The sequence below is a fragment of the Bipolaris maydis genome (genome assembly GCF_028858645.1).
Source record: "Bipolaris maydis strain C4 unplaced genomic scaffold PSV08scaffold_10, whole genome shotgun sequence".
Lineage (NCBI taxonomy): Eukaryota > Fungi > Ascomycota > Dothideomycetes > Pleosporales > Pleosporaceae > Bipolaris > Bipolaris maydis.
In genome coordinates, this window is record NW_027093866.1 from 245,317 (window position 1) to 266,271 (window position 20,955).

Here is a 20,955-nt window from a genome sequence, read left to right on the forward strand (position 1 = left end):
CACTCTGGTATGCTAGCAGCTAGTACTGATTGCCTCACCGCGCGTCATTGGCAGCCACGCCTCAGCTTACACTGATCTGCCGCATGTATGCGCGCAGCACGCCTCACACCTGACTTTGGGAGACACAGCCCACTGTTGCTCGGCTGCCTTGTAGTCACAGCACGCCTGCTGCACGACAGCTCCTTTTATCTCATAACTAACTCATCCCCTAACTACAGCCTGGTGCAATTCATAATGGGCCGATGGACCGACATGGACAGTGTAAGCCACTAACAAGCCCCTCGAGCATTCCACTGTCGCCCCGCAACTGACAATAAAACAGGACGCCGAGCGCCTCCCCTGTGGCTTTGAGCGCATAGGCTACGATGCCGACACGCAAACCTACACCTTTCGTGACGCAGACGGTACCATATACGAGTCGGAGCCTGGAAATCGTTACGGCGAAATGCATCGTGTCGACTCGCGATCGTCATCGCAATCTTCGCGGTCCGCGTCCATCCACCTTCTCGACAACCGCAACGGGCGGCCCTCGCGCACTTTTGACGAAATATTCAACCATCATCAAGACGCGATAAGCAAGGACAGTAGGGATGCGGTGCGTATGATGTTGCCATTCGCGCTCATCGTCTTGGTCTTTTTGATCCTGGTGTTCAAACTCTTGTATACAGGTGATGCCGCGTCGCTAACTCCTGCCAAAGAGTCACTCGATTGTCGTCAAGGCAGTCATGAAATTCAGATTAAACAAGGAGATACGTGCTGGGCTATTGCCCAAACTAGCCACATCACTGTGGAAGAATTGCTAGAGTTGCAGGGCAACTCGCATGTGGATTGCGATCGATTGGCGCCAGCCAAGGGCATTTGCGTACCTGCGTGAAGAGATGGTGTTGCGGCAAATCTTTCTTAACTTGTACAGTCTTGTTGCATTAGGGCCAATAAAAAACAGAGTCAATAACAGGGTGACTAAGCTGATACATCTGTACGTGTGCACCGGATACGCTTTGTAGTGGCAATGCCCATGATGAACGAATGCTAAAAGCATTGACATCGTTCACAAAACTTGCAATAGCATGTGCACATCTCGAATTCAATGTAGCGCAAACTCATGCTGCTATGCTTACTCAAAGGCGTGACCCCACCTCATTGTGCAGCTGAGGATACTTAGATGGAACGCCACACTTGGGTCCTAATCAGGCGTCCAGCACAGCCACTGGCACCCTGTATCTCAACATAAGGTGACCTAGCCTCCTCACCGGTCGTCACATCAACCCAGCTACTTACATTCCCCCCCTCGCTGCTTGTATCGCGTTCGTAGCAACGCAAAAGACTCAACAAGAGATACATTGCAATTTTACCATATTGGAGCGTCATCTTAAGATGCTGCCACCAAAAGGGAAGAACAAAGCAGCTAGCATATGGTCCGTTGACTCGGGCTATGCATCAAATACTTTAGACGAAGAAGATGCTAGCTATGTACTTATTCCAGAGTCGACATATTCCCACCAAGCTGTTGCTGACACTACTAGATGAACTTTGTCACGAGCCCCGCAATCAGCAAACCATTATCATCCTCATCTCAGAAAAGCTTCAACTTGGAATTTGGTGATTTCTTCAAGGTCCATGTTGAAGATCAGCTCCGCCTGCCAAAACCGGACTCTCCATCGGCTCCAGTGACTACCAAGCTGAATGTGTATACGACAAATGTGAGAGCAAGCCACGATCTCCAATCACATGCGGCTGGCGTCAATGATGAGTGCGTTTTATGCGCACTTTGGGACATTACCAATCCCGGAGAAAATCTAAAATGCGATAAATGTAGTCAAAACCCGACAGCCAAGTTCGGTGCTACTGGATCATCAGGACTTCTGCAAAGTTCAGAAGCCAAACAAGAATCGATGCACATTGTAACCCAAGTGGAGAAATTTAGCGCATTGCAACTACATAATCTACCCAACAAAGCCGAGGAAGGGCAACATTCAACATGTAGTATCTCGGATTCTACTGTTTACGACCAGACCACCACACCTTCTTCCTACAGTCCCGATATAGGCACTTCTTTCCCTGGATCTCTAAATGTTGCTCGTCAAACAAAACGTTCGTCCATTCAACGGCCTCCTACAAAGCTTGAGTCACATGCTCTGCGGCGCCTGAAATTTTGGTTAAGAGACAACAGCAGCAATCCTTATCCTGATGCTGACACCAAACATGCATTGGCTCAAGAGTGTGGAATCACAGAGAAGCAGGTGAACACATGGTTCACGAATGCTAGAGCACGACAAAGATTTCTACGTCATGCAGAGAGTTCACACCCACACTCCAGAGAAGAAAGAGATCCAACGAACCGCTTCTCGAAGGTCAAAGTGCCGCAAACACCTGAAGGCTACCGAATTCTGGAGGAAATTCATCGTTCCGATCACAAATACGACCCCGAAAGACCAAAAGCATCTAGGCGAGGCAAAAAGAAAGATTACAGTCATTTAAGTACACTCTCTCCAGTTGCCAAAGTAATCCCAACCATGTCTTGTGCCCAAGCACAAGCAACGACCAAAGTCAAGGGCAGTACACCAAACATGTGGCAATGCACATTTTGTTATCAGATTGTAGCGCCAAAATCCTGGCGTCGTCATGAGGAGACTCAGCACCGACCGAAACGGAAGTGGACTTGTTTACACACTGGCCCGAGCTTTGACACTTCTTATTATCCCACTTCGTCCACATTGTGCGTTTTCTGCATGCTAAAGAACCCTAGCAAAGAGCATCTTCTCCACTCTCACCGTATCAGTGAATGTATTGCCAAGGCCGAAGAAGACAGAACATTCTTGCGACCAGATCATCTCCGGCAGCATGTGAAGAACTTTCACCAGTCATCTCTGGTTGATGCTGTTAGAGACTTGTGGAGAACAGATGGAGTACGCAAAGATGGCCCAGAAATTTGGACATGCGGTTTTTGCGCTCTTGAGATGACAGCATGGGATGCGAGACAAACTCACATTGCGGCACACTTCAAAGACGGTTTGACAATGGCAGACTGGAAATCACATCCTCAGCCTGAAAAGACAACTCACACAAGCAAGAAGCGACCAATGTCAAGTGAAGGACGGCCAAAGATGTTTTCCAAACTTGCCAGGAACTTTGCGGGTCTAAGCGCGCGACAAGAGCGGCAAGACATGTCCCAAAGCGAATTCGTATCAACTTTCGAGTCCACAACTGAGTACGTACAGCCAGGAGTACCAGTGGCACCTCTGTTGCCAGATTTAACCTTTGACAACTTTCCAACAGCTGTGTACAGCAGCGAGTTCAATTTTGGCAGCGCGAGTATGACGGATTCGTCTGAAGAAGAGACCGCATCAAAGGATTCAGACACGCTGTGCCCTGTTGGTGACCACGATTTGTGGCTTAACTACGAGGACTCGGGTAGTCTATCGTGCAAAGATGAGTATGATAATTTTCTTGATTTTTGGTAGCGATATATCTGGAGCCTAGCAACATATTCGAGTTCATTCGATATGCATGTTTCCGTGTCCGTTCTTTCAGACGCATAACCTTGACATTTCTGCAAGAAGCTGAGACATCAGGTTTCTGTCAGAAGACGTGATATCATTTAGGTTGCTAATTGGTGGGGTCAAGCTGCAAGGTGCCGGGACTGTACCTACGTCTTGGCTGCTAGCCTGACAGGTGATGGCGCAGGTAAAATTGCAGCACTTACCGAATACTGGGGCTGTACTTAGAGCGCGTTGTCGCTTACTACATAGTACAGCCCTACCCTCCTAATACTACAGCCAGCCCCATCAGCCTCGCTCAGCTGCTTCTCACCATCATCCTCCAGTCAATCTGCAAGCACCAATCACGCTATCTAGCAAGATAAGGAAAACTACAGTCATGATCAATGCAGAAGTAGAACACAGGGATGGTTTGTGTCCAGCATGCAGAGCGCTTGACAAGAAATTCAACACTACGCCCCAATCTGGAGATGAGCAGGTCATGTCCTTTTTCAAGGACTCCTTGTACCAAAACTGTGTGTCCTGCAAGACACTGTCTGATTACTTCCATTCCGATAAGCTTGTTGTTGCTCTTTTTCGTGATGGGTTAGGGAATGAGGAAACTCAATCAGAGTCTTCAGAAGAATTGATTGAGCCATGCGCCGAGACGTCAAACGCGAAACCTTTGAGCCAGATCCTTATGTGGGACTCGGCTAACCCAATACATGACCATACATTCCTCCCAGCGGAAAACCATATATCCAGGCGTGGCAAATCTGCGCCAGCGGACCTGATCCGAGCTAAGCAATGGCTCGAGAGTTGTAGATCAAACCATGCATCTGATGACGCAGGTGGAAGGACATGCACAGTTCAGCCAGTGAGGATGAAGGCGCCGCTGAGCATAATCGACTGCAGTACACTGCAGGTAAGAGAACTGATGCCTGGCGAGTCTTATGCGTGCCTAAGCTATGTCTGGGGTAACATAGCTCCTGCAGAAGTTGCATTCGGTTCGCAAATACACCCTGGAAGTCTTTCAAAGACTATTTCGGACGCCATGTATGTGGCTGAGCAGATTGGAATCCCCAGAATCTGGGTCGATCAGTCAGTAGCTTCCTCTATATCTTATTGACGTTGAACACTCGCTGATGAGGTTGTATCCTTAAAGATACTGCATTGTACAGCATGAATCCATCGCAAGGAATGAAGCGATTGCATCAATGAATCTGATATATGGCGGGGCAGAAGTCACTATTGTCGCAGCATCTGGCATAGATGCTTCGCATGGTCTATCCGGTGTTCTGGGAACAGATCGTTCAGACCTAATTCACACATCTGTTACTTTAGGGAGCCGACAATTTTTTGAAGAGCCCATCCAGAAACAGCTGGACCAATCGCGTTGGAACAGCAGAGGCTGGTAACGGACCATCGATCGTTCTCCAGTAGAGCAAATACTGATTTTGAAACAGGACCTTCCAAGAAGCTGTGTTGTCTGCACGTGTCCTCGTGTTCACTGAAAGACAGATGTATTTCCAATGCAACAAAGCTCATCATCTCGAGCACTACGGAAACGAAGACCCATTAAGCGGCCAACGAATATTTCCCTTTATAGGAACCGATCTTCGGCCTCTAGTAACCTTCTCACTCCTAATAGAGTACTTTTGTAAGGAACTTTCATTCGCCAAGGACAGTCTCAAAGCGGTAGAGGGAATCTTGGAAGCCTGCGGTAAAGATCGATCGACGCCATATCACTCCAGACACTTTTACGGCATTCCTTTGATATATTTTACGGATGTCATCAATGACAAAATATACTTCTTGGCGCAGGGTCTAGTTTGGTGGACCTCGCATCAGAGTACGGACACTGGAGTCGAAGAATCCCTCGCTCCTGACGATTGTGGACTACCATCATGGACTTGGGCATCTCAAAAGTCGAGACCTAAATCTTCTACCACGAAACTGAATTTCTGCGACCTTAACGCATCATGGCTTAATTTTCAAGAGCTGAAGTGCCACATCACGAACCGTGATGGGAAAAATATCGATGTCTTCGAATTTGTCACGTCATCTCTTCCAGAACATTATTCAAATTACTTCCCTTGGATTGATATCACTTCTTGGATCGTTCGGAGTCAGATCACTACGTCGGATCTAGGAGATTCCAAGAATACTGTCTTTGGTGGCATGGAAAACGCGAGCTTCAAATTTGACGAAGGCATTCCACAGAATGACGAGACGATTACGGCAATATTTATAGCTACCGGTGAAGCCTGGACGCAGAGCACAGATTCAGATGGTGGTCTTGTCTTCCTTCTTATACGTCCAACTACGCCAAATACATTTTCTCGCATCGGGATATGGCATCTGTGTGAGGAAGCCAAGTCTCTTTCCCTCGACGAGGTAGTGGCAGATCCAGAGCCTACACTTCTCGAAAGATTTACGGAAGACCCAGAGAGATACTTGGAATTGTGTGGGTTGAGCCACGGTGCTGTAGTAGAGAAAAAGACTGTGAGGCTGGTTTGAATAGACTTCGATATGTCTATGGACTTCCGGAACTGAGAAGGCCTTAATATATCACCATATCCCTTCAAAGTGTATGGCAGCCAAGAACAATTCTCGAGAAGCACGCTTCTCAAAGATGTTAATGCGGGTTTGAAATAAATCTGGGTTACGCCTAAACTGTAAAAAGGCTTCAGTCTTCAAGAACAGCGTTGTTGTAGCTTCAGGATATACCAGATATTCCTTTTACCAAATCGAGCATACTCATCATACGGTGCACAGGACCTCCGTAAAGTCTTGATTGGGGCCTTCCAAATATACGTCATGACTCAGACAACAAAATCAGCCAATACACGAATTTTTTTTGGACACAGTGCCCGTTGAACACAAGCTATCCGCGCAAGAGTGAGCACCCCCACGAAAGAGTGGGATGGCTGCTCAAGATTTTCCGTCCATGCATGCAAGAACATGATCATCACCGGGTGAGACCAACCAGTTCATGAACTGCTTAACGAATCAAAAGCACGAGGTGACCTCCCGTGCTATATTGGCGGAACCAGTATCGTGGGTCCGTGATGCAGACTCACAAGTCGGGCACAATACTACCCCTCACTGCCCCGCTGTTCGTGAGTGCGTATGCGTGTGCAATTGGGCAATTTGCATGTCATTAAGCTCAACAAAAAAAAACTCCAAGAGTGCATAAAAGGATGAAAGAATTACTGCAGAGACTGTCTCTGACCTCAACTCTAACATACCATTTCCAACAATCCATAGCTACGACACCATTCTATTGGTACGATGCCACCATCGAACCAGCACCGCGGCACCCCTGGGGTCTCGCTCCTCGCACCTTAGGATATTCTCTCGGTCAAGTAAAACAGATGCTTCTACTGTGCATCATCAGGTACCCATCTCAATCCATCAGAAGCAAAGCATGGCGGGTGTTCAAGTCATCGGTGATTGATACATCGTATTGATTGCTTGTGGCTTGTTCTGAGATTATACCGTTTAAACTTGATCTGGATAATTCCAGCGCGAAGGACTGTTGCTGCTTCATGATGTCCTATTTCCCACGGTGGTGTTGGGATTGCTGACTAGCGTAGAAGAACATTGTATCGGTAACCCAAAGTCAAGATGTCGACGGATAAGATTACCTTCTTGACCAACTGGTGCGCTAAATATCTAGCTTTTGCTATGGGAAAATGTGATGCTAAAGGATAGGTCAGGCACGCTACGCCATACCATGCGCCTGTGTACCTTGCTCAAAGCAAGGGATACTTCAAAGATGAAGGCATCAAAGTTGCTCTCCTTGAGCCCAACGATCCGAGCGTAGGATAACCACTACGTATCCCATTCTGCCTTAGCCATCTAATGTAGAAAACAGGACGTCACCGAAATCATCGGATCAGGAAAAGTCGATCTAGGCTTCAAAGCCATGATCCACACGCTCGCCGCAGCCGCACGAGGGTTCCCCGTCCAATCCATCGGCTCTCTGCTTAACGAGCCCTTCACTGGAGTGGTCTACTTGACATCTTCAGGAATAACCAGCGACTTCAGCACGCTCAAGGGCAAGAAGATCGGCTACGTAGGCGAATTCGGTAAAATTCAGCTCGACGAGCTCACAGCCCATTACGGCATGTCGCCCAGCGACTACCAAGCCGTGCGCGTGGGCATGAACGTAACGCGGTCCATCATCACGGGCGAAATCGACGCAGGCATCGGTCTCGAGAATGTGCAAATGGTAGAGCTAGAAGAATGGCTAGTGTTGCAGAAGCGAGCCCGCGACGAAGTCCAGATGCTGCGTATCGACGAGCTCGCCCAGCTGGGCTGCTGCTGCTTCTGCTCCATCTTGTACATTGGCAACAATGCTTTCATCGAGCGCCACCCCGATGCCGTCCGCGCTTTTCTCCGCGCATGCAAGCGCGCAACGGACTTTGTGCTTGCGCAGCCAGAGCAAGCGTGGGCTGAGTTTTGTGCTGCGAAGACGGCCATGGATACGCCGACCAACCGCAAGATTTTCGAGCGCAGCTTTGCGTACTTTAGCCCAGACTTGCAGAATGTGCAGCGTGATTGGGAAAAGGTTACCCGATATGGGAAGAGGCTTGGTGTGCTTAATGAAGCGTTTACGCCAAACTATACAAATGAGTATCTGGCTTGGGGCCTGCAAGCTGAGGCTGAGGATCCAGTGGGCGACCAGAAGAAGATGGTTGAGTTGCAGGAAGGTGTCAAGCAGAATGGCGGGTTCAAGCGTCTGGAGAGCATGGCTGGCAAGACGGTAGTTGGGGCTGCAGCTCCGGCTTCTGCCTGAGCAAATAAGCCGGCATTAGTCTATTTGGGTTGGTCTGGCACTTCACTCTTTTGCATCTTTCATCGTCAGCGAGAAGATCAATGATGCTACTGCAAATTAGTCCGTCGTTGCCAACATAGTCACTCATTTTCTTCACTCCTTCTCAAAAGAGACGCCATGATTTTACATAATCGAAAGTGCGTGCCTGCTACAGTTGGACGTGCGTCCGCTTACTTCGTGAAGTCAACCCATTACCTCTAAACTATGCACAGTAAAGACAGAATGAGGAGATAGCAGGTAGAGATTGAGTGTAGAGATGAGAATCCAGTCTTACATCTCGTCCTATATACCCTTGGACGAGGAGTCTAGAGGGCGTCCCTCTGACACTTCTGGCTCTGGCTCTGCCGCGTCTGGCATATCCGATGACGGGGTTGTTTTTATGTCCTCTTCTCCCTGTTGCACTTCTACTGCAGCGGCATTGTCCGCTGAGACGTCATCTTTTATGGAGCTTGCCTCCCCTATCACTTTGTCCTCTGGTGCACTGGGATACTCCGCAATGCGTTCTTGCAAACCCTTCTTTATCATCTCCTCGCCTACATCGTTCGCTGCATTGGACGCTTCGCCCAAAATCCCCGATCGCCGCATTTTTCGTGCACTCTCAGGATACCTCGGGCGCACCTGTCTAGACACGGGCGACGTCTGCGCGCTCGCATCTGTTATCAAATCGGCGATATCATAGCATCTCTTGACAAACGCCTTGACAGCTGCCTCATCACGTAACTGCATGTCACTGTGATCGTCGTAGTACGCCATCAGTTCGCCACCCTTTGCGTTTAGTTTGCTCGATTGATTGGCACTGAAGGCGATATTTTCACCCAATAGACTGCCCGACACAGCCTGTCGGAACTCCACACCAGAAAAGTGATATTTGATCTGAGCCATGCCCTTTTCTTCAATCGAGCAGCCAGGGATGGTCCACTTGGGAATGTCTATGCTAAGCGGCGGCGCGACAATGCGTCCGCCACTCGAAATGCTTTTTGCGGCGGCGCCAACCCATTTATGTAAGTTGGCATCATTGTGATCATTGGTCATTCTCAAATTCCCGTACTGGTAGAACTGAAGGTCGGCCGCTTTATTGGGGAGCGACACTGTATGTATATGCTGCCAAAACCTCAAGCTTGTTCTGCGGAAATAAGCTTTGGCACCGTGGCGATCTGTACCCATCTTGATCTGGATAGTGGGAAACAATTGGCTGGGATCAAAGCCTTCCTGCTCAGGGTCGGGTCGGAAATGGTAGTGTAAGGTCGGAACGTGCAGGCGCGTAGTAACGGAGATATCTGGTGATGTAAAAAGAGTAGAAAGCCCGGGAAAAGTAGACACAAAGTGGGTTTGGGAGAATTGCTCGGGCGTATCAGCCTCTGCCTTCGCGGGATTCGCATGTTCTAGAGGCACCAAGGATTGACCAAATTTGACATAGAACTTTCGTCGCGGTTCAGCAACCCAGCTGCCTAGCTCTTCCAAGTGAGGAAATTCTTTGGAAGCAGCCCGAAGTATCATGGCTGCAGTCCTCTCCACTAGGCCTTGAACCATTGCTTTGGATGACTTGGGGGCCTCCACTGACTCTTCTGTATCTTCTATAGATTCGGGCCCAGAGATTCGTGGGAGAGGCACTGATAAGCGTCCAAGCGGAGCATTACGATTCCGGTAGCTCAACAGGCTTTCGTCCACGTACACGGGTGCGGGGTAAATTGAAGTTGCTGCAGGGCCCAGGTTCAGCATATCCGAAGTGCGGGTGATGCTGTCCCTCAAAGGCAGAAGGTTGATCAAAGATCGTTTTGCTTCTTCAACAGATGCATTATTGAATCCTCTGATTGTGAACTACTCAGAATTAGCGAGTGTAGGTACCAATGTCAAGGGACGACTTGCCAAGTTCCTTGTAGTGCCTGCTATACTTGTCTTGGTGAGTGCTGATACGACATCCCGGTCTTTTTGTTTAAAGAGCGTGGTTAGATCTAGTTGTTGGTCCTGCGGTATCATATCAGGCTCCAGTAGACACATGTAATTTTTAAGGTTCATCCGTTTGACCTCTGTACGTTGCAAAGCTTCTTCTACGTCATTGGCAGCGTACTCTGCTGTACTTTTGTCGGCGGTTATACGAAGAATTTCATGGTGCTTGTAGATTTGGAATTTGACCTTTCTGATCCGTGCGATTTCATCGAGTACATTGTGCTCTTCAACAAGAGTTAGTGGGTTATGTGAAGGTGATACAAGCTGAAAACTAACCTCCAACAGTGAGTAGTGTCATCTGCCACGGCTTCACGAAGAGTTCGAGCTCGCCAGGCTTCTCGATTTCTTCAAGAAGTACGAGGTTCCACTGGTCGCGGAGGATACGGTCTACAAGCAGCTGCTTGCTGACGTTCTTGCGCCATCCCATGATTTTGACATGGCGGTCGACTCCAGGCAAACGTTGTGTGATGCTTGTAGTGCCTGGTTGCCACTCAGAGCGCTCCACCGGGCGCTTGGGGTCATCCCCGTCTCGCTTTAGGCTATCGATGACGCCTTGGTTGACCTGCCCCCGTTTGATATTCTTTGCAACCGAGTAGAAGGTCATCAACTGTTGCTGGGTGAAGCCGTTCATGAGAAGATTTTTCAACTTGAGAAACGTGGCCTGCTTGACATAGTGTGGCTCATTGGGATCGCCATGTTGTGTTGGACGCAGACTGCCAATTTGTTGGTAGATTTCCTCAGGTGTAATTACTTTGCCCTCTAGTTGCAGCGAAGCAAAGATGTCGGGAACTTGGACAGGATCAAAAGGCGCAACGGTTTCGAGCTCTTCATTGCCTTTCTCCGCTAGTACGTCTCCGAGTTCTCTAAGCACCAGGATATCGGCATGGTCGCCCAGCTGCTTGATTCCTCCCAGGCTTGCTGTGGTCTCTTTGATAATCTTGCCCTTTCTCCTCCGGACCCGGTTCAGCGGCTCGACTACTTTAGTAATCTTGAGCTTCGGACCGTTCGACTCGGAAACAGCGTCGTTTGTTTCTGCGCCATCGTCATGCAGGCGAGCAGAGGCAGAAAAAGTGGCGCGTGGGATGCGGCGGGGCACGGCAGGGAGTCGTCGGCGGGCGATTTGCGCTTCACAGCGGAGGCATACAAATGCACTGGGAGCACGGGGCGCAAGCATGAAGGACAGCGAGGTTGGGCTGGGGTTCAATGCTTGTTGCAGTATGTGGTGCACAAAGTGAAATGCGACCATCAACTTTGGCCACCGCCTAATAATTCTGCCGTCGCGCCTTCACGTGCAAGGCGCGTCATCCTGAGTAGCTGTGTGCCAATGCTTCTTGTCACATGTCTGTCGTTACAAAGACAATACAAACAAAAAAGAATAGGTTCAAGAGAAGAAACAAAATGCGCAATTACAAGAATCTACTGTTTTTTTTACAATGAGACATCACGTCGGCCGATGCCAGCTGACCAAGTCTTCTCGCAGATCAAACTCATTGACCTCTTGGACGGGCCGTTGTCGTTGCCGCGCCGCCTCAGCCTTCGCCTTCAGATGCGATGCCCGCTGTTCCAGGCTTTCCAGGCCTCGCACATTTGGCGAGCGAAGCGGTTTCATGTCCCCGGGCCGCAGCGTCTCATGCGACTTGCGACTGATGCTGCTACCATGCATGTGCCTCGATTCGTTTTCGCTTACAGAGCTGCTGCCGCCGTCGCCGGCGAAGCGCAACGATTGCTGAGCCCGTGTTTGCTGCGAGTAGGACTTGTCACCCCATCCGTCTCCGCCAGCGAAGATATCCTCTATGCATTCGTCTGCCTTGAGCTCGCCGGGCTGAGCCGACCAGTATGCGGCCAGGGTACGCCTGTACATATCTTGTAGCTCGCTAGCTTCGCGCGACTTGTTCACCGACGAGTGTGTGGCTGTGAAAGTTAGCTCCGTTTGTGAAGGGAGAAAAAGAAAAAGGTAGGCTTACCTCCTTGATCTTCGAGCTCGGTCTGTTCTCCGGCCATGATACCCGCGATGCCGCTAAACACCTGAGCAGTCTTGAGTGCGGGCGCAATGTAGTTCTTGTCCCCTTCGATCTGTTTCATGTATATCCCAATCTTGAGCGTGCTGTTGATTTTGCTGTCCTGCATGAGGTATCGCCGTGTGACGCCTGGCTCTTCGCCCGCTACAGTGCCCATCTCGCTCTGTTCCACATACTCTGCCAGGTTGAGCTTGACAGTGCCCAGAGTTATTCTTTCGCCTCTGCCTGTTCCGTACTCTTGGACAACTTCAAACTCGACGTAGCACTCCTGCAACATGCCGTTCTTGTCTACGGTAAGCCGGACGGGGAGTGTAGCCTCATAGTCGTAGGCAACTTTATGGTCCTTCACATAGCAGCTTTCTGTACGACCGCGGTGTTCGGCGGCTGTCGAGTGCAAGAGGTGCCATTTCACGAAAGATGTACCGGATGCGAGGGGAACGTTGTTGAGGTCGATGATCTGCTGCGGTCAGGACATGGTCATAGGGGGCATGATGGGCAGCGCGCACTCTCAGGTGCAGGTCAAACTTTGGCTGTGCAGCTTGTCAGCCCGTGTAACGTGCCTATGTATGTTTGCGCGTCTTAGTAACACGCTTTGCCTTACTCGTCGGTTCTTTGGCACTGGGATCGTGAGTGTGTGAGCCGCAAATGCGACGGTGCGGCGCATAGCCATTGCTCACCAAACGCTTGCATATTGAAGAGAAGAGAAGAAGCCGGACAAAGCTACGTTCGGGCAAGCTGTAAGAGGGGTCCTAGTGGTATCGCGCGTGTGACAGGGTTCTTTTGTCGTCGAGTAGCAGGAGTGATGGATGGCCTTGGAACCGCCAAAGCATCAATCGGTTTCCGGTTTCAGCTTTCTCCGTGCCCTAACTCCGTGCCCCAATGCCTGACCTAACCTGACCAGAGCCCCTCGACCCTTGCTGTCCTTTCACTGCAGACGACCAAATCAGACGACCATGGCACCAGACCCAGATGCCATCGCCCGCTGTGTCCTCGACACCTTTGACAGCCTGCCCGACAAAAGGAAACCCCGACCCCGCAGCCACGGCGCGCGAGAATGGGTCCCCATTGCTGGAATCGTCTTATCTAAAGGTAATCGCTCACTGGCATGTCTACGCCGCTATACTTGCTTATGCCCATGAACTAGCGAAGGCGACAGGCTAAAGTGTGTATCTTTGGGGTAAGCAATATTCCTTTCAATATAGTTCCTTGCGCCATTTGCGAGCCATGCCGCCACGACGTGGGTAAAATGGGGTTTCGTCGACTCGTAAGCGACATGCATCAAGTAGTCTACTTACCCGAGTGGGCTATTCCCATCAGTCGCTCGGCCCCGCCTCAAGGTGCTGCAGGATTGTGAAAAGAACCATATACGATTGATACATTGGAACATGGGTCAATTCAGCGCCATCTCGCAGTGTCCAAGAAGCGATATCTGACCATGTAATGGCATGCTGACGCTCGTAGAACGGGCATGAAATGTCTCCCATCAAACAAACTCCCACTAGCAAAAGGCAACATCCTACACGACTGGCACGCTGAAGTCATTGCCATCCGAGCCTTTAACCGCTACCTTCTGGACGAATGTGTGCGCATCTCATCGCCACCATATCCTACGTCGGATTTCATCCAATCCCGATGTTCCCGAGACCAGATGCCACAGCTATTTACTATCCCCGATGATGTATCAATCCACATGTATTGTTCCGAAGCACCCTGCGGTGACGCAAGCATGGAGCTCACTATGGCCGCGCAAGCAGATGCCACGCCATGGACAAGCCCGCCCCCAACCCTCCAGGAAGCCACTGTAGCATCGTCTCCACAGTCACTCAGCCCACCAGGACAAACGACTGGCGACACAGAAGAAGACATCGGACCCAGCGCCCTACGTGGTCGCTCAAACTTCTCCCACCTCGGCGTCGTCCGCGCTAAACCCTCCCGACCAGACGCACCCCCTACCCTAAGTAAATCCTGCACCGACAAACTCACCCTCAAGCAATCCCTCTCCCTTCTCTCCTCCACCACTTCTCTCTTCATCACGCCACAAAACGCCTATCTAGCTACTCTCATCCTCCCCGCCTCGCAATACGTGCCCCAAGCATGCGAGCGCGCTTTTTCTCCCACTGGCCGCCTCAAAAACTTGCCTTGCTCGACAAAAGATGGGTGGGGCGGAGGATACACATTCCAACCATTCACAGTGAAGCCTACCACAACGGAGTTCACGTGGTCGAGGCGTGCACTAGCTGCAGGAGAGAACGCGGTATCAAGCAACCTGTCGGCAGTTTGGACACCGTACTGGCAGGAGACAATCATCGGTGGTGTGTTGCAAGGGCGAAAGCAGCTGGATCCCCGTGGCGCAAGCCGGATTTGCAGAAGAGGATTGTGGATGGAAAGTGTACGGATGGCAGCAATGCTAGGCGGAGCAGCTGCGACAGTGCTCAGCACGAAGAAAAAATATGCCGAAATGAAGAGTACCGCTTTGTTGTTAGAAAGAAGAAGAGTAAAGAGCGATATGCAAAGCGCGTTGAAAGGCTGGCCGAAAAACACAGGCGACGACGAGTGGACTCTAGACCAGTGAAATCCCATTGGCCTCCGTTTCCCCAAACTGCATCTTATGTGATGTCTACAATGCCATCTCGCCCCTCTGCAAAGACCCCCCAAGCCCCCGTCCTCCCTCCCCATCTATCCCCCACCACCTCGAGCACCCCAACCATGTCCACCCTTCTCTTCCGCGCCGTGTCAATCTTCTCATCGTAATAAACCCTCGCATCAACTTTCCGACGAGGCATCCGACTAATCAGCACGTGTACATCACTATACAAACCCATCAATCCAGTCAAACCCGGTGCCCCCGGTCCTATCTTGTTACTCGAGAAAATAGAAGGCTGTGGTATTGTTGCATCACTCTGATCCGGACCCCCGTAGCTTCCTGCATGTTCCCGGTGTGCGGGGGCCCCGCGTGTGGGAGATGCGGCACGCAGGGCGGGGGGAGGTGGTGGTGGCGTGGTGGGGGTTACGAGGAGAGTGAAGAGAGTGAGTGAGTGGGTTAGGTGGGCGAGGGTGGAGAGGAGGCTGGATGTGAGGGATGTTGCTGTTTATGCCGGGTCAGTTTCTGGTGCTTTGTACGGTTTGAGGGGGGGAGGGAAATGGTACGGTGGAGACTTACCTTTGTTTGTGTCGGTTTTTGACAGGGGTCCATAGATGTGGGTGAGGTTGTCGATTAGGATGAATTTCAGAGCGCTTGGTGGGATCTTGTTGGGGGTTGTTTTTGTAGCTTCGTCTGCTGTGTCTGCGTGTCCTGGGTTTTCTGGTTCTGGCGCTGATATCGCGGCTGTGTCTTGCACTCGTGGGGCCAGATTGGGTTTGGCCTCGGATTCAAACAGCATTTCCTCTTCTCCGTCCCCGTCTTCGTCCTCGCTATCCGGAACAAATGTTCTCTTAGAAGTTTCTTTCGCTTCCACCACCCGTATCTGCTCCTCTACCAACGTCTCCTCTTTCTCTTCCATATCTTTTCCACCTCCTCCCCTTCTTCCCTCGAGCTCATCTCTAATCTCCCCCACCACCTCCCTCACACCCTCAAAATCAAAAACTCGCATAATCTTAACCCGGTCCAGCACCTTTGCTGCCACATCTTCCGCACGAGAATCCGATCCTAAACCAACAGATCCGCAGGGGGGCGCTGGTAGATCCTGAGGCTGCTGTTGCCACAGTCGTAGTAACCGCGCAATAATCAGCGTATACAGCCTCAAGACGTCGAAATTACCCGTCGTATCCACCACCGCCGCTGTGGAATTTTGATTTGCCAATAGACAAGTAACAAGCAAAGATGTGTATACCTAGAAAAACAACACTCCCTAATTAGTTCAACCTCACTTCTCTTACGTGTTTCACATAACCACTCATCTTGTTTTCAATCGAGTTGGACTTTTGTTTCTTTCTTTCTTTTTTTCCCTTCCTTTCCTTCTAACTAACCTCTCTGACGCCTGCACTTGCTTCACCACTGATTTCAATTACCCGCCCGCTTTCCAGTCCACCGAGCAGTGCCGCATCCAAGCTCTTGACTCCAGTTCCTATGCGCTCTATGTTGTGCTTGTGCTCGCTGATACCCGAGTTGTACATGCGGTTGATCAAGTCGTCCAGCTCGTCGTCATTGATTAAGGAAGATGCGAGGATTGGCTCTGCTGGTCCCACGGCTTCGTCCCCTTTGGTTGCAAAGGTGTGAGATGTGCTTTTCATTTTTCCATCTGATATAGTTTGCTGTAAATTGGATAGTGAGATCAGGGTAAGTGTGAGGGTAATGCTTGGGGGCCTGTCGGAATGATTCCGAGTGCATCGCGCTAGTGGGTGTGCACGGATGGAAGGTGCGACTTGTTAATGAGTAGATCCAGCCTTGACGGATGTCACGGGACACACGTCAGGTATAGAGTACGCAGAGGAAGTTGGGCTTGGAAGAGACAAACAGCTATTATCTGCTACTTTTAAGAATTGCAGATCAAGTAAGCTTCAGTTTAAGATGATCATCTTGAGTTACACAGACAACCTAGTTATACTTATATTATGCCACTTCGATTCAGGTGCATACGTTTTGCAGCAGATCAACATTAATGAACCAGGAACGCGGGACTTTAACCCAAGACCGATTATATATCACTGCAAAAGAAAGGGGCATGTTATGTCAATAGTCATGTCATGCGATTGTTCCTATGTTTACTACTCGTTCTACTCCTCCCATACGTATGCATTCAAATCAAATATTGGAACTAAGTATAACGATCGCTCGCGTTGTACATGAATGTTCAAACATTTCGTGTTATAAACAGGGCGTGAGTCGAATGGAATAGTCTTGTCGCATGGTGGTAGCTGTCTGATATGACATTTCTAAACGATAACTATTAGTATACCGAGTTCAAGTTTCGCAGTACAAACACAGAAACTCAAGATGAAGAGTATTTGAACAAAAAAAAACCTCAGATATACAAAAAAACACGTACATTTGCCGCAGGAGCAAGCACCCTGTGCGCAGCCGCAGTCGGCGCAAGTGCATCCAGCGTTTCCGCAGCCTCCCTTCATTTTGATGAGGTTTTGAAGTGTGGTGGTTTGGTGGTAATGTAAAAGAAGATAGTTGTAGATTGGTAGTTTTGGTCGTTTGCTGGAGGAAAGAGAAACAGTTGGAGGGGCAGAAGCGGGGCGGCCTTTTATCTGCTCATGCTTGACCGATGACCAACTGTTTTCGGCCACGGCCGCTGTGACGCCAATAGCCGCACTTGCCAGAGTCTCCCGCACCCCAACGCGGCCGGGTTGCCGACCTGATTCATTTAGGCGGGTCGGGCCTCGTGACCAGCTAATCATTGGAGCAGACGTACCATATGGAATGATTGGGGTGGCGAATCCAGAGGCCTGGTGAGGCATTGGCGGCGGCACCAAGGACGGCGGGAGAGTGGGGGCGACCCGCACCATCAACTGTGAAGTGGCATTAGGCGCATAGATCCTCCAGAACAGCATGCTGTAAGCTGACCAAAGAAGTGATGAGGCCGGACTGCCAAGTTGTTGGTTCGGTCAAGAGCATGCAAGAGCGGCAGATGATGGATTGTATTCGAGCCCACCCTCCGTCATTGTACTCCGGGGGATCGTCTGTTCTCGGGTGGATGTCTTCACCCACTTGCAGTCTTGACGTACGCAGCGCGCCATGCCGCTCAAATGGCACGGTAACCACCATCTTACGTAGGATTCTGACGGTCACCTTGGGCATGGAGATTCCATCGCAATTGGATCACTTACCAAAACCTCTTACGTTGCTTTCAAAGATGACTTTTACATCCCACGCCGACGCTCCGAAGAATGATGCTGAGGCGCCTTGAAGAGAGCCAAAGGGAATTTAGACCACCCCTCCTTTGTTACCCATGTTTGCAAGATTGATTACTTCTTCTTCCACTTCAGGCTCTGGAACGCTTTTACCCTTTGTGTTCTTAGCGCTCTTTGTGCCGCTCTTACTGCTACCAACCCCTCTCTTCCCATCCTTGATGCTACTACCATCGTCATCATCATCATCATCATCATCGCCAAACAAAAATCCTTTGCCCTTCATCCGCCTCTTCTCATCAGATGAAAAGGTCGAATGCGCTGTACCCGAGGCAAAGTTGGAGGACGCAGAGTCTTCACCCAACATCCATGAAAAGCTTGAAGATGTGAGGTGTGGTCGTGACCTTGGGGATAGAGATGAGGCGAGCTTTGATGGTGGCGACAGTGTGCTGACAGGAGGGGATGCCGGGCGTGAACTAATTGGGGTAGGATTGCTTGACACTGCTACCAAAGGTGTGGTGGGACGAGGACTTGCTGTGGATGTAACAGGCTTGACCTTGGGGCTCTGCTCGGGTCCTGTTGTGGAGGGAGGGCTTGGAGAAGCGAGAGTTGCTGTAGCCTGTGCAGTTGCAGCTTGCTCTGTTACTTCATCGACAGGCAACGGTATCGATGAATCTTCCAGGTACACTTGTACAAACTGTACCTTTGCAATGGCAAGACTAAGTGCTTCGATAGCCTCCTTGCCCTTTTCGTCATTTGCGTTTGCTCTTTGCGCCTCATCACGTTCACGGTGATGCTCCCACAACTCACCGATTGCAGCCTCTAGCATCTTGGCCAGATTCTTGTTTCTACGATCGAGCTCTTCTAATTTACTCATGCTTTTGGCCGAATGCATTCTTTCCAAGCTGGGCCTCCCATTGGCACCAATTGTTGGCAAGCCAGGCTTTCGAAACTCTCTTGCACCGGATCGTGGTGTTGCATTGCCTGAACTCACTCCTGACTGATAGGCTTCGACATTCTTCTTTACTTCCCCTACGGCATCGCGTAGAGCCTTTCCCACACCCCATTGCGATCCGCGATCTAATACATTTTTGGCGGCGCCTTGAATCAATGCCTCTATGCCAGTACCTTGTTGGCTGACAAAGCTTCTTGGAGACCCCAGGCTATTTCGTGTTCGGCTTGAGGCGAACGATGGTGATGGCGAAGCATCGCGAGGACTGGCTATTGTCTCAGGCTCAAAAACGGGGGCTTTCTTTCCATATCTTGTGATGATTTCTACGCCGCCCTGTCGGGTTAGGTGGTCACGAAGATACAAAGCGTCTTTGATGAACGTGTAAGGGGGGTTGGCCGGCTCCGGATATCTGAGCAGAAAAGCAAACGCTTCGTTGGTATCAGCCTTTATCAGGTCCCACCTTATGCGCAGCAGCATGGAGATGGAAATCATGTCGACTAATTCTAGCGTGGAGTCTATCGCAAACAGAGCATCCCACATGTCAAAGACGGCGTCAAGAGAGAATTCTCTTCCAAAAAGAAGACGTATCCAGCGGCTGTGCTTGTTAGTTACATAGTTGGGAGGGAATCCAAGTGCACTGGCGGCTTACAGCAAGAATATTTGAGGGACAATGTCGAGCTTCACGAGATGGCCATGCAATCCTGGATCGACCCTTGACAGGTAGTCGTCGAAGATCCTAGAGCTGCGAGCAAGCATGGGAGTCTCTTTGGAAGCCGAACCAATCTCTGCTGGGGCATAAAACGACTTTGCCGTCTGCATGATGACGGAGAAAAGCATGTGGGTATCGTGCTCAATGTATGCAGAATCTAGCATATCTGCGAGCGTGCGATCTTTGGCCCCAGGTTTCTGGCCCACGAGCTCAATGGCATCCCTTTCCACGACCCACAGCACGGGGGCTAGTATTTCGTGCATGCCCTGCCGATAGCCAATGTTGGGGTGCATTTTGCACCACACAAACAGAATGTCCAGCATCATGTTTTGGGTGGCGGGCTGGCGAAAGTATACATTGTCCGGCATGCATCGCTCAATGTCTTGAAATATTTCGGCCCGAAGCTCCTCGTCGGCTCGTAGGGCTATCCATGGGGACTTTTAACGCTTAGCACCTGTCAATAAGCGACATATTTTTGGGCGCGTGCGATGGGGCGACGAGATATACGCACCTCTGATAGCTCGCTCAGGGGGTCGACGGCAGACTCGAATTCATTTGGGTTCTGTATGGCACGGAGGTAGTGAGTGCGGAGGGATTCGTATGTCTTGCGCGCCTGGCTGAGGTGGGTGGGCCATGACGAACGATCGAGAGTCTTGAAGACGAGAAAGATCTGGTTGTGGAATGGATGATGAGCAATGGCAGCAGGACGAGACAGTGGAGGGGAAATCGCACTTTCCAGCAGACAGACCGGAGGCCGGCAGTAATTTGAGGCTCCTTGTGCGAAGAGACGTGAATCTTGAGATCGGTCAAGGAATGGAAGTTGTCGAGCAAGCGCCAGTGCTTCCTACATCAATCACGTCAGAGTTTTGTCAAGGGGATTTGTGTAGACGACGCATGGGCATACTCGGCTTCGGATACGGAGCGCATGGTGCTAAAGTTTGACAGTGATGGGGGGGGGGGGGTGCGTGAGTACTGTGTCGGCAACCAAGTACCCTGTTGGTAGCTCAGCTCGCAAGACTGGGGGGGTTGGGGTTGCTGCGCCCTCGATGGCTCGCAGCAATGGCGCGACGCGGGGCAGCTTTGGCCGAGCGATGATGTCACGTGCAGCAGGCAGATGGTCCCAGCTGTGCAGTAGGCGAGGCCACTACTGGGATCTGCTGTGAGGATGGATGCATGGCATTGGCATCGCACGGCATGGCTGGGCTAGGCTAGGGATG

At 50.5% G+C, this 20,955-nt stretch overlaps 10 protein-coding genes across 10 annotated transcripts; 5 read left to right on the forward strand and 5 right to left on the reverse strand.

The window, feature by feature from the left end:
• The first annotated feature begins 190 nt into the window (after positions 1-190).
• On the forward strand, positions 191-969 carry PSV08DRAFT_311825 (uncharacterized protein). The gene is made up of 2 exons (XM_014228043.2): positions 191-261; positions 323-969. The coding sequence occupies exons 1-2, from the start codon at positions 235-237 to the stop codon at positions 872-874; spliced, it is 579 nt and encodes a 192-aa protein (XP_014083518.1). The 5' UTR covers positions 191-234; the 3' UTR covers positions 875-969.
• A 321-nt stretch (positions 970-1,290) lies between these two features.
• Positions 1,291-3,733, forward strand: PSV08DRAFT_205498 (uncharacterized protein). Its single transcript, XM_014228042.1, has 2 exons — positions 1,291-1,470; positions 1,524-3,733. The coding sequence occupies exons 1-2, from the start codon at positions 1,375-1,377 to the stop codon at positions 3,459-3,461; spliced, it is 2,034 nt and encodes a 677-aa protein (XP_014083517.1). The 5' UTR covers positions 1,291-1,374; the 3' UTR covers positions 3,462-3,733.
• On the forward strand, positions 3,719-5,996 carry PSV08DRAFT_410805 (heterokaryon incompatibility protein-domain-containing protein; the record flags this gene model as incomplete). The annotated part of the gene is made up of 3 exons (XM_014228041.1): positions 3,719-4,577; positions 4,642-4,890; positions 4,943-5,996. The coding sequence occupies exons 1-3, from the start codon at positions 3,877-3,879 to the stop codon at positions 5,994-5,996; spliced, it is 2,004 nt and encodes a 667-aa protein (XP_014083516.1). The 5' UTR covers positions 3,719-3,876.
• A 729-nt stretch (positions 5,997-6,725) lies between these two features.
• On the forward strand, positions 6,726-8,471 carry PSV08DRAFT_311869 (NMT1/THI5 like-domain-containing protein). The gene is made up of 4 exons (XM_014228040.2): positions 6,726-6,765; positions 7,076-7,141; positions 7,199-7,301; positions 7,357-8,471. Exons 2-4 carry the CDS (start codon positions 7,107-7,109, stop codon positions 8,278-8,280), a joined length of 1,062 nt encoding a protein of 353 aa, XP_014083515.1. The 5' UTR covers positions 6,726-6,765; positions 7,076-7,106; the 3' UTR covers positions 8,281-8,471.
• Positions 8,426-11,440, reverse strand: PSV08DRAFT_403152 (mitochondrial inner-membrane-bound regulator-domain-containing protein; the record flags this gene model as incomplete). Its single annotated transcript, XM_066093650.1, has 3 exons — positions 8,426-10,100; positions 10,212-10,490; positions 10,543-11,440. 3 exons carry the CDS (start codon positions 11,438-11,440, stop codon positions 8,602-8,604), a joined length of 2,676 nt encoding a protein of 891 aa, XP_065948766.1. The 3' UTR covers positions 8,426-8,601.
• Positions 11,441-11,650: 210 nt separating this feature from the next.
• Positions 11,651-13,069, reverse strand: PSV08DRAFT_205508 (N-terminal C2 in EEIG1 and EHBP1 proteins-domain-containing protein). Its single transcript, XM_014228038.1, has 4 exons — positions 12,886-13,069; positions 12,791-12,814; positions 12,231-12,741; positions 11,651-12,177 (listed from the first exon to the last, which is right to left on the reverse strand). Exons 1-4 carry the CDS (start codon positions 12,952-12,954, stop codon positions 11,708-11,710), a joined length of 1,074 nt encoding a protein of 357 aa, XP_014083513.1. The 5' UTR covers positions 12,955-13,069; the 3' UTR covers positions 11,651-11,707.
• A 168-nt stretch (positions 13,070-13,237) lies between these two features.
• PSV08DRAFT_410809 (adenosine deaminase/editase) lies at positions 13,238-14,882 on the forward strand (the record flags this gene model as incomplete). The annotated part of the gene is made up of 3 exons (XM_014228036.2): positions 13,238-13,373; positions 13,434-13,461; positions 13,746-14,882. The coding sequence occupies 3 exons, from the start codon at positions 13,238-13,240 to the stop codon at positions 14,854-14,856; spliced, it is 1,275 nt and encodes a 424-aa protein (XP_014083511.2). The 3' UTR covers positions 14,857-14,882.
• An 8-nt stretch (positions 14,883-14,890) lies between these two features.
• On the reverse strand, positions 14,891-16,579 carry PSV08DRAFT_403155 (uncharacterized protein; the record flags this gene model as incomplete). Its single annotated transcript, XM_066093651.1, has 3 exons — positions 16,251-16,579; positions 15,445-16,114; positions 14,891-15,369 (listed from the first exon to the last, which is right to left on the reverse strand). The coding sequence occupies exons 1-3, from the start codon at positions 16,512-16,514 to the stop codon at positions 14,891-14,893; spliced, it is 1,413 nt and encodes a 470-aa protein (XP_065948767.1). The 5' UTR covers positions 16,515-16,579.
• Positions 16,580-17,113: 534 nt separating this feature from the next.
• PSV08DRAFT_5312 (uncharacterized protein) lies at positions 17,114-17,966 on the reverse strand. The gene has a single exon (XM_066093979.1). The coding sequence runs from the start codon at positions 17,778-17,780 to the stop codon at positions 17,157-17,159; it is 624 nt and encodes a 207-aa protein (XP_065948768.1). The 5' UTR covers positions 17,781-17,966; the 3' UTR covers positions 17,114-17,156.
• Positions 17,967-20,675, reverse strand: PSV08DRAFT_5315 (rab-GTPase-TBC domain-containing protein). Its single transcript, XM_014228033.2, has 5 exons — positions 20,643-20,675; positions 20,471-20,582; positions 20,250-20,408; positions 19,679-20,175; positions 17,967-19,624 (listed from the first exon to the last, which is right to left on the reverse strand). Exons 1-5 carry the CDS (start codon positions 20,663-20,665, stop codon positions 18,154-18,156), a joined length of 2,262 nt encoding a protein of 753 aa, XP_014083508.1. The 5' UTR covers positions 20,666-20,675; the 3' UTR covers positions 17,967-18,153.
• Positions 20,676-20,955: the final 280 nt, after the last annotated feature.